The following is a 15,734-nucleotide window of genomic DNA, read 5'->3' on the forward strand; positions in this document are numbered from 1 at the left end:
CTGCCGCCGTGCGCGCGCCCGCCATTGACGCCGCGGCGCCCTCCGACGCCCCACCGGCGTGCGCGCGCCCGCCGTGGACGGCGCGTCAGAGGGTGGGAACGTGACGCCGTGACCTGGGTTTGGACCCAGGCGCGTAGATCGCGGGCGTGGCCTAGGTCGTGGGCGGGACCAGGGGCGGGGCGCGGTGGTGGGCGGGGCCTGGGTCGTGGACGCCTTGGCCTCTGAGTTGGACTTACCTGTCAGTTGTGCACCTTTTAGGAAAGCAGGCTGGGAGGTCTCCATAAGATGCCAAACGACCCATCTGAGAAAAAAGGATCAGATACTTAGTGCCTGTAGGGAGTGCGTACATATCCCGTCATGACCTGGCTAGCCTCTGTAACGTACTCCTGTACACACACACACACACACACACATACAGAAATGTATATCAAGTACACACATATGCATAAATATACATGTCACATGCACGTGCATTATAAATATATAATGGACACATATATACATAAATGTATTATACAAATAGATATCACATAATTCACACAAATGTATGTCATAGACACATGCATATATATTATATACACATGACTAAAACCAAAAAATATTTTTAAAATGTTTATTGTTGAGAATATTACAGATATCCCCCGCCCCCCGCAAGTGCTCCCCTCCACCCAGTACCTGCCCACCCCAGGCCTTCACAACCCTATTGTCTGTGTCCATAGGTTATGCATATATGCATATACCGCAAGTTCTTTGGTTAGTCTCTTCCAGCCCCTTCTCTCCCCTTTCCTCTGAGATTCGTCACTCTGCTCCATGTTTCCATGCCTCTTGTTCTATTTTATTCATCTGTTTACTTTGTTCATTAGATTCCTTGTTTGTTTATTTTGATTTTAAGATTCAATTGTTGATAGATATGTATTTATTGTCATTTTCTTCTTCTTCTTCTTCTTCTTCTTCTTCTTCTTCTTCTTCTTCTTCTTCTTCTTCTTCTTCTTCTTCTCCTTCTTCTCCTTCTTCTTCTTCTTCTTCTTCACCCTTCAACATTTCATTTGTTCTAAATACTGGTTTAGCTTTTTCTTGTCTGTGAAGCTCTTTATCTGACCTTCAATTCTAAATGAGAGCTGTGCCGGGTAGAGTCATCTTGGTTGTAGGTCCTTGCTATTCATCAATTTGAATATTTTCTGCTACTCCTTCCTGGCCTGCAGTTTCTGTTGAGAACTTAGCTGTCAGTCACATGGCTCTCCCTTGCAGGTAACTAACTGCTTTTCTCTTGCTGCTTTTAAGATGCTCTCTTTGTCTTTAACCCTTGGCATTTTAATTATGATATGTCTTGGTGTGGGCCTCTTTGGGTTAGTCATTTTTTTTTGTTTTTATTTCAGAGAGGAAAGGAGGGTGAGAGAGAGGGGAAAAAAACAGCAATGATGAGAGAGAATCATTGACTGGCTGCCTTTTGCACGCCGCCCCCCCGCCCCCGCACTGGGAATTGAACCCACAACCCGGGCATGTACCCTTGACCAGAATTGAGCCTGGGATGCTTCAGTCCACAGGCCGACACTCTATCCACTGAGCCAAACCAGCCAGGGAGGTTCATCTTGTTTGGAACTCTGTGCTTCCTGGCCTTATTTGTAAGTCTATTTCTTTCACCAGCTAGGGGAAGTTTTCTGTCATTATTTCTTCAAATAGGTTTTCAATGTCTTGTTCTTTCTCTTCGCCTCTGGCAACTCCATGATGTGAATGTTGGTATGCTTGAAGTTGTCCCAGAGGCTCCTTACACTATCTTCATATTTTGGGATTCTTTTTTTTTTCTCTCTCCTAATTGGGCGTGTTTTTTTGCTTTCTTATATTTCAAATTGCTGATTTGATTCTTGGTGTCCTCTACTCTACTGATGATTCCCTGTAAATTATCCTTCATTTCTGACTGGTCCTTTTTCATGTCTTTGATGTTCTCCCTAAGATCCTTGAAAGTCTCACTAAGTCCCTTGAAGCTCTCATTAAGTTCCTTGAGCATCCTTATAACCATTGTTTTGAACTCTCTATCTAGTAGTTTGCTTGCTTCCATTTCATTTAGTTCCTTTTCTGGAGATTTCTCATGTTCTTTCATTTGTGACATGTTTCTTTCTGTCTCTGCATTTTGGCTGCTTCCCTGTGTTGGTTTCTGTGTATTAGGTAGAGCTGTTATGTTTCCTGGAATTGGTAGAGTGGCCTGTAGGGCCCACTGGCTCAGTACCCCGTCACCTGAGCTGGGCACTCTGGGTGGGCCCCTGTGTGAGTGTGTGGACAGTCTTGTAGTTGAGCCCTGATTGCTGGTGGCGTCACTGGGAGGAATTGACCTCCAGGCCAATTGGTTGTGAGGACCAGCTGCAGCTACAGTGGAAGAGCTGCTGTGCAGGAGACACCCCTATGGATCAGAGCTTGCTTCAGTGGGGCTTTCATGCTCACTAAGTCTGTCCCTTGAGTGTGTTGCTCATGGATGTGTAGAGCTGTAATCTGGCATGGTGTAAAGCTGACCACTGGGTGCACTGGCTCTGGGGCCTCCCAGGAAGTGCAAAGTCAACCACTGACTGTTACCTGCCTGGGGTCACCTGGCACAAGCTACAGAGTGATATGCAGATGGCTGCTACTTGTGTTGGGCTTGGAGGTGCCCAGGAGAGGCCAAGCTGTGAACCAAGGCAGGCTGCTGCTAGTGTTGGGCTTGAGGCCACTTATCCAGAGGTATGGGACATGCTGAGTGCAGCTGCTACTTGTTTGAGAGATTTTAGGAAAGTCTGAAGTGTGAGCCAGGACAGGCCACTCATATGGAAAAGCCGCTGCAAACAGTTTGGGTGGGGCTGCAAATTGGGTGAGGAGGTGTCTCAGGGAATCACCAGGGCAGAGTGAACAGTGAGGGCCAGGTTGATGGAGACTCAGATATGGTGCCTGCCAGTTGGCTCTGTGACTCTGTGATGGGGAAGGTCTCAGCACAAGAACAATAACCCCTGCAAGAACCCCTGTCTGGGAGAAAGCTGCCCCTCCAAGTTCTTGCCCTGATGTCAGACAATTTAGTTCCTTCCTATATGTTTCTGGATCCTTTCAAGCTATTGCCCCAGCGCTGTAGCTCAGAGGGAGGGAGTCTAGGTACTAGTAAGTCCGTGCACCAGCCCTTTCAGAGGAACTGCCTGGGTCTCCAGCAGCCTCTGTGTCACTCAGCCACAATCCCTGCTGGTTTTTACAGCCCAAAGTTACAGGGTCTTCTCTTCCAGTACTGAAACCCTGGGCTGAGGGGTCTTGTGTGGAGCTGAGACCCCTTGCTCCTCATGGGAGGCCTCTGCAGCCAAGATATCCCTCCTGATTCAAAACACACCACATGTGGGTGTCCAACCAGCCTGTTCTGCGCCTCTGCCCCTCCTACCAATCTCAGTGCACTTTCTTCTTTACTTCTCTAGTTGTAGGTCTTCCATTCAGCCAGTTTTCAGGTGGTTCTGAATGATGGTTGTTCTGTATTTTAGTTATAATTTTGATGTGATTATGGGAGGATGCAAGTACTGTGTTTACCTCTCTGAAACCAAAATTTTAAACACTAATATATATCATTACTCTGTGGGATGCACTGATGTTTTGTTTTTATGATTTCACAATCCACTAATGGATTTCAATCCCAGAAAAAATCCTGCCCCCCCCACACACAATGTGTGTGTGTACTAGCATATATATATATATATATATATATATATATATATATATATATATATGAATTAGATCACAATATAGTGTATATTTTATTATAAGTCAGGATCAAAAAACTTTGAAAACCACTGGTTTATTGTGCTGTTTCCATTACCATACATCTACTCTAAAATGTCAAGAAACCCTTGATTCATCAAAAATGTTCAAATAGAACCAATCTTGAAATCTTATAGATTTTTTAAAAATATGTTTTTATTGATTTCAGAGAGAGGAAGGGAGAGGAAGGGAGACAGAAACATTGATGAGGGAGAAACATTGATTGGCTGCTTCCTACATGCCCTCTACTGGGGATCAAACCTGCAACCTGGGCATGTGGCCCTGACTGGGAAGCGAACCAGGTACATGAGACGATGCTCAACCAACTTAGCCACACCAGTCAAACAAAATCTTGCAGATTTTGTAAATAAAATGTCATGCTTTTTTAACCTGTCATATGGGCAAAGATTTAACTTCTGTATTGGTAATATCCATTATGTACTCTAGTAACTGATTCTGCTCTGAGGTCTTAGATTTTGCCTCAAATAAATTCTTCTGAGATCTAGACCAGGAGTGAGGCGCGGGGAAGCCCCATGGACTGGACCGCCAAGCCCAGCTCTTCATGTCAGCCATGTTGGTATGAAGGCGTGAGGTCTCCACTGCTGGGGTGTTGTTCCTGCTGGCTAGGAACGTGGGCGGGGCGGCGGGGCTGTTTCCTGGGCCTCTGTCCTCGCGTCTGCTCCCATTCTCACGGCAGGCCATTTTGCTTGGCACTCACTCCACTGGAGAACTAATAACCTGCCCGCAAGCTGGAGGGAAGACTGGCTTATCCAAAAAGCGTTTTCTCTAGCATGATTCCCACGAAAAGATTTCCAAGGATTTTAAAAACATTTTAATAGAAAATTTCAAACCGAATAATTCAGAAAGAGTAGTGTGACCTAGCTTCAACAGCCAATTTTGTGTAATGTATACACCACCCGTTCTTCCTCTTCCTTTGCTGCAAATGAATCTACCATAAAATATGAAATATATTCTTATTGTTTTTGGAAGCTTGTGAGACCTTCTCAATTTATCTGAAGATTCTAGCTGAAATCAGGAATTGTTTCAGAAGTTCCTTGCTGCCCTGACTGGTTTGGCTCAGTGGATAGAGCGTCAGAAGGGTCCCAGGTTCAATTCCAGTCAAGGGCATGTACCTTGGTTGCGGGTACATCCCCAGTAAGGGGTGTGCAGGAAGCAGCTGATCGATGTTTCTAACTCTCTATCCCTATCCCTTCCTCTCTGTAAAAAATCAATAAAATATATTTAAAGAAAAAAAAAAGAAGTTCCTTGCAACATGCAGGAGCGAAAGAAAAGAGCTACTTCCATCAGGAAACCATTTATTAATTTTCTTCTTTCTTACTCTCGTCTTAGTTACCTCACAATTCAAACATTTGGTAAGAATTGGTTGTATTCTTACTGTAAGAATTTGTTTAGAATAGTAATGCATATTAACTTTTAAGAAAAATCAAAACAATACCAGCATAGCAAAGTATGAGACACTCTATCAGCCCTATATAATCAATCTAATCTATCTATCATCTGTCTATCTGTCATATATATCACCTATATGTCCAGCTATTTATCACCTATGTATCATCTATCATCTGTCCATCTACCTATAATCTACCATCTATCTATTTTGTATCTATCTATATCTATCATCTATCAACTACTTATCATGTATCTATAATCTATTGATCACCTATCTATCAATCACTTATCTATCTTAGTTTTCTGTCACTGTTGCAACAAATTACCACAAACTCCGTGGCTTAAACCACAGAGATCTATCACCTTCAGGTGTGGCACTCGGAAGCCTCATGAGGCTATAGTGAGGGTGAGTGCTGAGCTGTGCTCCTCCTGGGAAGAAGGTGCTGGTCTGACTCAGAAAGCAGGTCCTCACCAGACGCCGGACCTGCCGGCACTCAGCTCCCAGCCCCCAGAGCTGCTGATCATTGCCCCCAGTTTGTGTCTGTTAGAGCAGCCCCTACTTGGAGACAATGAAATTCCCTTTTCTAAAAGAAATTTAGCATTCAAATGATACATACAGAAAGTGTATTAAACATTTATCTACATTTTAAAGAACAATGCCAGCGCACACACCCTGGAAAGACACAGGCTGAGAAACAATGTTGCCAGCACCCGAGAGGCTCCCTCCAAGACCTTCCTGGTCATAACGAATGGCCCCAGCCCTCCCAACTGTGTGATGTTGGGCAAGTCATTTAACTTCCTCCACTCCATCCGCCACGCAGGCAAAACGCCTCCCTGGGCTGAGGCCTAGGCCTGTCCCTATGGCCCTTGAGACCGGCATTTTGGGGATACAGACGTATTGAATAAGCCTGCTTGTTTTAGACTGTATTAGCACTGAACATCTGTCCTTGAAGGGCATTTTGCTAAGCTCATAGGCCACAAAAAAAGTTCAACAATGAACACTCTGAAAGAAAACAAGTACTGAAAATAGGCTGTTAACATTCTGCTGGTACTATGTTTATGCTTCACCATCATCCTGGTTTTAATTATTTTAAAAGGTTAGACAATTAAGAGTGGGTTTGGCCGCCAGTCAGTGTATGGGAAGCAGGAGGCCAAACCGCAAATGTCCCGGATCTCCGGGGACTGGCACCAGCCGCCCTTCGTCAAGGGCCGCTCCTCCGCGCACAGGCTCCGGGACGCGACCCCCAGCGTCCTGGCTCTGGAAGGACATACTCACACTTCTGTTCAAAGCCACCCAACAGTAGCGAAGTGCGGGAGGGTGCGTGCTGAGGGCACTCACAGCTTCTGCTTACCGGGCGCCCCCTTTCTGCTCGGCAAACGCTGTACACCGCAGTCTTTGCTTCCTTCTCACAGCGAACCTATCAGGTAAATATATTTATCCTCCACTTTTTTTTAAAGCCTCACCTGAAGATATGTTTTTAATGATTTTTTTAGAGAGAGAGAGAAAAACATTGGTTCGAGAGAGAAACATCAGGGGGTTGCCTCCCGTACCCACCCTGAACGGGGATCAAACCTGCAACCTGGCTATGTGCCGAGATCGGGAATTGAACCTGCAACCTTTTGGTGCACAGGACCATGCTCCAACCAACTAAGCCACCCAGCCAGGGCCATCCTCCGCATTTTTATTGATTTCAGAGAGGAAGAGAGGGAGAGGGAGAGAGAGACAGAAACATCCATGATGACAGAGCATCACTGATCGGCTCCCTCCTGCACGCCCCCACTGGGGATTGAGCCCGCAACTGGGGCATGTGCTCTGACTGGGAATCAAACCATGGCCCCCTGGTTCATAGGTCAATGTTCAACCCCTGAGCCACGCCAGCCAGGCTGTCCTCTGCATTTTTTTCTTTTAATATATATTTTATTGATTTTTTACAGAGAGGAAGGGAGAGAGATAGAGAGTTAGAAACATTGATGAGAGAGAAACATCGATCAGCCGCCTCCTGCACACCTCCCACTGGGGATGTGCCCGCAACCAAGGTACATGCCCTTGACCGGAATCGAACCTGGGACCTTTCAGTCCGCAGGCCGACGCTCTATCCACTGAGCCAAACCAGTCAGGGCTGTCCTCTGCGTTTTACAAATGCAGAGACTGGAGCTGAGAGAGCAGGTGAACGGGTATGACAGCCAGGACCCAAACCCAGGGGACTGTGTAACCAAGCCCCAAGTTTCCCACCTAAGAACCATTGCTTCGTGATCGACAGCCGGCCAGGGTTTAACTTCTGGCGATGTGGGTGAGGCTTTGCCTCAAATATGTGTACGCTCAGTGGTTAGAGCATTGCCCTGCGCACCAAAGGGTGGAGGGTTTGGTTCCCAGTCAGGGGCACACACCTGAATTGTGGGTTCTCTCTCCGCCCGCTGTTGGAGTGAGTGCAGGAGGCAACCAGTTGATGTGAGACCTCTCTCTCTCTCTCTCTCTCTCTCTCTCTCTCCCTATCTCTCTCTCTCTCTCAGAAGCAATGGAAAAAAATATCCTCAGGTGAGGATTAACAAAAGCAACAAAGATATGGCCAAATGTGCCATATTCTGAGGACAGCCTTTCCTCTCAAGATACAGCCCAGGTCTGGGATGAAGCCGGTCCCTCTGTCACAGCAGTGTCCTCCGCAGAAAAGGGGGTGCGCCCTCGGGGTCACCCTCCTCTCCGTTGTTGGGGAGGCAGCTCCTTCTCTGTCCCAGCATCCGGACTGCAGGGTGACAGGGACTTGGCTGAGAACCAGGGAAGGGAGTTGCTCAGACTCACGGTGGCTTCGCATTTCAGGGGAGCCGTCGTCCTGGAAGCCTGCGCCTGCTGTGAATGGCTGGGCCCTGCTGGTGGGGCCTGGGCGTCCTTCCCGCTTGAGCGGCACCGCGCTGGGGCCCACCGCCAAGCTGCCCGGCACCTGCCTTCCCCGTCCACCCAGCCTGGCCCGTGGCCCAGGATGTTGAGCCTCGTTACCTCAGTTCCCTCTCCATCCCCCAGGGCCCCCTTTCAGGGCGCTGAGCCTGCCTCGCCTTTCTGCCCCTCGCAACATGGAAGAACGCTCTTGACTGGCGAACACGGTAAGCCCGGAGCTTACTCAATGGACCAACACATTTCAACTAGCAGACGGCTAGCACACAGCTAGTAGACAGCTGGTAGACAACTAATAAACAATTACTAGACATCTGGGAGCTAGTAAACAACTGGTAGACAGCTAGTAGACAAGCACCTCCTTCAAAATAAGGGATTCTGTCCTAACTTCTACCTGCTGTTATAATCTAACTTAAAAGCAAGGGGATTCCCAGTGGCAAACGATGACTATTACAGCCCGTCTCACACAACAGAGTCTCAGGACAAGGCCCCGCCCCCGCCCGCTGCTCCCCTTGCACATAGATGTGGCGAGTGGGGTTATGATTACATTTTTCTGGAGGGAATGTGCTTACTTGAAAATATTTTATGTATTTTTGAGATGCAAAGACTGACATACAGATATGAACGAGATCGATACTGAGCAGAACGAAGACAGATAGCCATGGATGTTGTCCAAACCCTCATGTTACAGATTGCAAAACTGGAGCTCCGAGACCTCAGGAACATTACCCAGTGGATGCCATTCCCAGTTCTCATTTTTCACATTAACATCATGATACCTTGTTTATTATCCTAAAATCATCTCCGTCGTGTTCCAAAGAGCCTTTTCTTTTCATTCCGGGACTGGGAGACACTGAGAATAGCACAGCCAGGCCGGCCCTCTCGCCCTCACGGGTCCTGTCTTCCCAGGACCTCCCAGCCGCTGCCCAGCCGCCCAGGCCCCCGGAGGTCCCCCACTCCCCCGCAATGCCAGCTAAGTCCTCTCTTCCTGCACACCCCGCTCCTGGGTCCCAGCCTTGGTTGCTGATCCAAAAATGAGTGGCAGTGAAATACTGTTTCATCTGCCCAGGTAACATGTAATTTTTAAAATATGTTTTTATTGATTTCAGAGAGAGGAAAGAAGAGGGAGAGAGAGAAACATCAATGTGAGAGAGGCACATTGATTGGTCACCTCCCGCACAAGCCCAGACCAGGGTGGGGAATCAAACCTGCAACCCAGGCACATGCCCTTGACCAGGAATTGAACCCTCCACCTGTCCGTGCCCAGGCCAACTTTCTAACCTCTGAGCAACACCAGCCAGGGCAAACAATTTACTTTCTAAAAAATATATATTTTTATTGATTTCAGAGAGGAAGGAAGAGGGAAAGAGAGAGAAAAACATCAATGATGAGAGAGAATTAATGATCAGGCCTCCTGCACGCCCCCCACTGGGGATCGACCCAGGCATATGCCCTGACCGGGAACTGAACAGTGACCTCCTGGTTCAGAGGCCGATGCCAGCTGGGCAATAATTCACTTCTGAAGACAGCAGGCCTTTGTCCGGAGAGCCGGGCTGCATGTCGCACAAAATGCAGGTGCAGGCAAAGCGTTCCTCTGGGAACAGCATGCCGCCGGAGGCCTGGGTGGTTCCGGCTCCCGCTGTGGGGGGGTCCTCCCCGAATGGCGTCGCAAGGCGGTTGCCCTGTTGTCCTGCAGTCACCCCTGCAGTCACCCATTGTCACAGCCGGGTCCCTGACCCCACGAGCAGCTTCCCAAACAGAGGGTCCTGGTCCGTGGGCTCCAATCCACTCCCATTTGGTTCACTAGGAAGAGCTTCTGGCGGGAACCCCCTGGGAACTTGGTACCATGTCTGGCGGGAAGGAAAGGCTGGGCGCAGTTCTTCACCTTACCCGCAGCTCTGCAAACCCGCTCCCAGCACTCCTCACACCACAGCCACAAAGAACCCTGGCCCCCGCCCTCCTCCCACAAGGCAGCTCAGCCGGCCTCCTCCCTCGCAGGCCACACTGAGCGGGTAAGGGGGGGTGGGGGGGCTGGCCTGGGAGGGCCTCATCATTAGAGGGTTTTGACCTGGGGGATGGTTGGACTCGAGGGCCGAGGGCTCCCTGAGAAGAGCCACACTTGGTGGCCTGGAGGGCCAGCTCCCTGAGGACAGGGAAGCCACCCGAGAGACCTGCCCAGCCTTGCCCAGTGTCCAGCCTGTGGCTGGTTCTAAGCTCCATCCTTTCGCTATAATGTAACTGAACCATAAGTAGAGAGCTTTCCAGAGTCCTGTGAGCCTTTCCAGTAAATTTTGGAACCTGCATGAGGTCTTGGGAAGCCCAGAAGTTGCAGCCAGCTGGTCAGGAGAGAGGGCAGTCCTAGGGCCCCCACACTTACCACTGGGGTCTAGCGAGGGCAGCCTGCGGAGCCCTGGTCCTGCTCCTCCAGTCTGTCGAACTGGGTCCCAATGAAGGTTTTTTCTTTGTTTAATTTTTAAGTGTCTATGTGGCATTTTTTCTTTTCCTTTCTTTTTTGTTTTGTTTGTAAATCCTTAGCCAAGGTTATTTTTCCATGGATTTTTAGAGAGAGTGGAAGGAAGGGGGAGAGACACAGAGAGAGAAACATTGATGTGAGACAGATGCATCGATTGGTTGCCTCCTGCACGCACTCTGACAGGGCCGGAGCCTGCAACTGAGGTATGTGCCTTTGACCGGAATCGAACCCAGGACCCTTCAGTCCACAGGCTGATGCTCTGTCCACTGAGCCAAACAAGCTAGAGCCCAGTGAAGGTTTTTAAATTTATTTTGAAGGGAGAGGGAGAGAGATAGAAATATCCATGATGAGAGAGAATCACTGATTGGCTGCCTCCTGCATGCCCCCTACTGGGGATCGAGCCCACAACCTGGGCATGTGCCCTGACCAGGAATCAAACCCAGGACCTTTGCAGGCCGACACTCTATCCACTGAGACATTTCCCACCCTTTTTCTTTTTTAAAATGTTTTTTAAAAATATAGTTTTATAGATTTCAGAGACAGAAACATCAATGATGAGAGAGAATCACCGATTGGCTGCCTCCCGCACACCCTCCCACTGGGGACTGAGCCAGCAAGCTGGGCATGTGCCCTGACTGGGAATCAAACCCGGGACCCTTCAGTCTGCAGACACTCTATCTACTGAGCCAAACCAGCGAGGGCTTAAATGTTTTTTTATTATTGATTTTTAGAGAGAGAGGAAGAGAGAGGGCGAGAAGGTAAAACACCTACGTGAGAGAGAAACATTGATCAGTTGCCTCCCGTACTCAATGGACTGGGGACAGAACCCACATGGGTATGTGCCCTGAACCGGCGACCCTTCATATCGATGTTTTTCTCTCTTTCCCTCTCCCTTCCTCTCTCTCTAATATCAATAAAAACATATTTTTAAAAAATACTTTTGGTCGATTTCAGAAGCACAAATGGACTTTGAAGGAAGAAGAAAACACCTCGCCCCTGTCTGTGGCCGGCCCGCTTCCCTGAGCAGCCTGGTAGGGTCACTGACCCTTTTTAAAAGAGTTTCATTCTCAGAAATTATTTTTAAAATCCGTGAGCTTTCCTATGAGTCTGAAAGCATAAATCACGCCTTTCAGGAAAACCCATAAAATACACTCCGCCTGTGAGATGAAATGAAATCAAGACAAACCTAACCTTTACAGCTGGGCCTGTGCTCCTGGACGAGCGACTCATAAAGCACAGTAACACCCTCGCCGGGTTGTGGCTCCAGAGCAGCGATTTTCCTCCTTTTTCATCTCATGGCACATAAACTAATCACTAACATGCTGTCGCGCACCACATACATAGATAGCCAATCTGACAAAGCATAGGTGTGTTTTGATTCATTCTCACTGGGCAGCTGTTGTCATGCTGGCTGTCGCCATTCTTTAAACTTGACAGTCTGCGGGAAGCCAGCCAGTGGCCCGACTCGGGAGCCAGGTGCTGTGTGTGTCAAACTCCTTGCAGCCCAGCCAGCTTGGCTCAGTGGCTAGAGTGTTGACTTGTGGACTGAAGGGCACATACCCAGGTTGTGGGCTCGATCCCCGGTGTGGGGCGTGCAGGAGGCACCCGATCAATGATCACCTCTCATTGATGTTTCTACCTCTCTCTTCCTCACTGAAATGAATAAAAATATATTATTTTTAAAAACCTCCTTGCAGCACACTGGTGTGCCGAGGCACCATGGGTGAAAATCGCTGCTCTAGAAATTGCCATCCCTACACCTGTGAGCTGTCCCTGCTCTCCGGGCCACGTCTGCTTGCTATGCCTGGGAGGTGTCTCACTACAAAGCAAGTGTCACCGCATTTCTTATTTACACGATGCCAAGAATTTGTCCAGGCCTAGCTTATAACAATTTGAAAGGTGCTTTGTCACCGAAGCAGTCCTTGTTTGAGACTTCTCCATAGTATCGTGATCAGGAGTGGCACAGCCTGGCACGGTGCTACTCTCCTGCCCAGAGAAGCTGTGGTGATAGCCGCTAGATCGGGCGTGTGGTGACGGTCACCCTGTACCGCAGCCGGAATCCACACTGACAGGCCTCCGTGCCTGAGCGTGCGAAAGCCCGGAACTGTCTCAAGGAATGCAGAGTCTGAAACACAAGCTGGAAAATTCTCAAGATTATAAAAAAATGTTAACTCTCTTTGGCTTAAAGTAGAAACATCAGCTTACGTGGCTGAGTGAGAACATTGAGTGTATCGTAGAGGTATATGGAATTGAAAACAAAAAGTATGCAAGGTTGCCCAGACATGTGGCCTTTGTGGCCTTTGAACCAGGAGGTCACAGGTTCCCAGATGGATCCCCAGTAGGGGGCGTGCAGGAGGCAGCAATTGATGATTCTCTGTCATTGATGTTTCTATCTCTCCCTCTCTCTCTCTTCCTCTCTGAAATCAATAAAAACATATTTTTACCAAAAAGTATCCAATGTCACAATCCAAGAGCAGGGACTGTGCCATCTGCACTGCCCAATGGCTCCGCTGTTGAGTAACCGATCGGTTATGCCCATATTAGGACTCTTGAGCTGGCTCGTAAGTTGCTTCAGTCTTAGAATAAACAATGGAATAACTCACAGAAGCCACTGGGGCTTCCTCCAACGTTGGAGTCTGATAAAGTGACTAAAAACAGAACCTAAGAGGCGACAGGTTGGGGGTGGGGATCGCCTTCCAGGTCCTCAACTGGTCTGTCCCTCGGGGGCTGGTGGCGGCAGGTGCCCGGCCCGCTGGCTGCTCTGTTCCCTGAGCTGCGAGGCCATCACTTCCCAGGGGTTCGGGGTGCACTTTCTTGATTCTGTTACACTTTGCTCTCTGGAGCAAGGAAGGCTTGAGTCTCCAACCGCAGGAGATGAGTAGGTGCTGCGGGATCGGTGTCCTGTGATGGCGGTATCAAATCACCGCAAACTTTGCTGCTTGAAAAAACACAAATGTGTTGTTAGCCTTCTGAAGGGCAGAGTCCAACGTGGGCCTCTGGGTGCTGCAGGGAGTGGCCAGCAGGTGTGTTTTTAAAAAATAATATCCAGCTTCATTTTATAAAAGATTTTTAAAAATTGACTTTTAAAGGGAGAGGGAGAGAGAGAGAAACGACGACGTGAGGCACATCGATTGGTTGCCTCCCACATGCGGCCCCGGTTGGGGTGTGGGGGATTGAACCTGCAACCAAGGTATGTGCCCTTGACCGGGAATCAAACCCACGACCCTTTGGTCCTCGGGCCAAAGCTCTAACCACTGAGCAACAGTCCAGGTCCCAAATGTATTTTTTACTTAAAGTGTTTGGGAGGCTGTCATGTCGAAGGAGCAGAGTTTTCTACGGGGCCTTGGGAGGGTGGGAGCAGAGTTCAGTGCCGAGCAGAGTAAATGCCTGGCGACACTGTGGAGATGCAGCGCTAGGGCGTCCCTGGGCCCAGCCAGGGGACAGCAGATGATTCTGCCCCCAACTCCTGTAGAGTGTTTCACAGCAAAGTCTCCCCGAAAACCTGTCAGGGTCTCAGACCAGGCACAGTGCCATTTGGATGACGTCACTGAGAAAGCCTACTGCGTGCGATGACCCAGGGACACCCTGTCCTGAGGAAGCTCACTGTCTGGTTCAAGGTCACACAGTACCCCAAGAACCATCCTGAGAGGTGAGGTCAGGAGGGACAGCGTGGAGGCACGGACACAGCCAGAAAGGAGCACAGGGCAGACGGAGGGCGACCTGGTCCTTGGGGTCCTCCCTTGGATCCTGCCCCTCCCGTCCCTGGGACACCATCACTCTTCTCCCGTCTCCACACAGGGCTGCCCCCACCTGCTCATCCAGCTCAGGGGTCTCTGAGCTCCAGACACAGCTGCCCACCTGCTGGATGTTTCACAGGCCTGGGACTCAGCATGCAGGTGCTGGGGCTGACCCAGCAGCTGAGCCCACATCCTCCCCCGCCCCTCCCCCCCATCCCAGGAGTGCTGCTCTTACAGCTGGAGTCCTTTCTCCAGACACCCCCGGGCTGGGGAGGCCAAGGTCAACACGCTGAGTCCAAAGGGCTCCCAGAATGGTCAGAAAAATGCCAAGTGCCATTAAAAAACTTTTATTCTGCCCGGCCAGTGCGCCTCAGTGGTTGAGCATTGACCTATGAACCAGGAGGTCAGGGTTCAAATCCCAGTCAGGGCACATGCCCAGGGTGCGGGCTCCATCCCCAGTGGGGGGCGTGCAGGAGGCAGCCAATCAATGATTCTCTCTCATCATTGATGTTTCTATCTCTCTTTCCCTCTCCCTTCCTCTCTGAAATCAATAAAAATTTATATTAAAAAAAAAACCACAAAACTTTTATTTCGAAATAAAATGTTACCGCACAGCAAGAGGAAGCCACGCATGCCTCCTTCCTCCAGCGCAGGCTGGGACGCCTTGAACCCAGGCAGCTCTGGCCCAGGCCTAGAGCATATCCCACCCCCAGGTTCTGACCGGCCTGCAGCCACAGGACTAAGGGCCCCCTATCAGTGGGCTGGGCACTCCGTGCAGCCCTCCCGGCAAATGCACGCCCATCCTAATGACAGGCAGGATGCCCGAGCCATGGGTTAGCGTGTGCACCGCCTGTGGGACCACAAAGGCAGAGGAGTGACAATTAGTGGGTTTAGTTTCCCACGCGGGGGCCTCGGAGTCCACGTGCTGGGGACGCCCACTGGCCTTCTCATCGCTCTTCAATGGCGCTGACGCCAGGAAGATGCCACAGCGTGGCCCCTAACCGCTCCCGTTCGTGCTGGTGAGCGTCCTGATGGGCAGCATGGTTTTGATGAAATCCAAATTTACGAGGTTATTAAAGTCGTTGATTATTTGGCACCATCGAGATTTCATTGGCTTCATCCTTAATGAACACTGACAGCTTTATATTTTTGGTGTAAAAAGTAGAATTCGTTTATAATGCTTCCTGCCCTGTTCCGAGGGCTGTGGCTCCCACCTTCCCCCATCTCCCCTCATTCCTACCCCTCCCCTCTGCTCCTCACTGCTCCCCTCTGCTCCCCCCTGCTCCCCTCTGCTCCCCCTGCTCCCCTCTGCTCCCCCCTGCTCCCCTTGCTCTCCTCTGCTCCCCCTGCTCCCCTCTGCTCCCCCTGCTCCCCTCTGCTCCCCCCTGCTCCCCCTGCTCTCCTCTGCTCCCCCTGCTCCCCTCTGCTCCCCCTGCTCCCCAAAGGTCCCCCATGCTCCCCCTGCTCTCCT

The 15,734-nt window shown here is 49.8% G+C and overlaps 1 protein-coding gene across 1 annotated transcript in view; it reads left to right on the forward strand.

Annotated features, from left to right (window-relative positions):
• The first annotated feature begins 14,095 nt into the window (after window positions 1–14,095).
• MNX1 (motor neuron and pancreas homeobox 1) overlaps window positions 14,096–15,734 on the forward strand; it is a 42,232-nt gene continuing 40,593 nt past the window's right edge. Inside the window, 1 exon segment of the mRNA XM_023744520.1 lies at window positions 14,096–14,175. Within this exon segment, the coding sequence (XP_023600288.1) occupies window positions 14,096–14,175 (80 nt within the window).

The sequence above is a fragment of the Myotis lucifugus genome, unplaced genomic scaffold, assembly GCF_000147115.1.
Source record: "Myotis lucifugus unplaced genomic scaffold, Myoluc2.0 scaffold_471, whole genome shotgun sequence".
Taxonomy (NCBI): Eukaryota; Metazoa; Chordata; class Mammalia; order Chiroptera; family Vespertilionidae; genus Myotis; species Myotis lucifugus.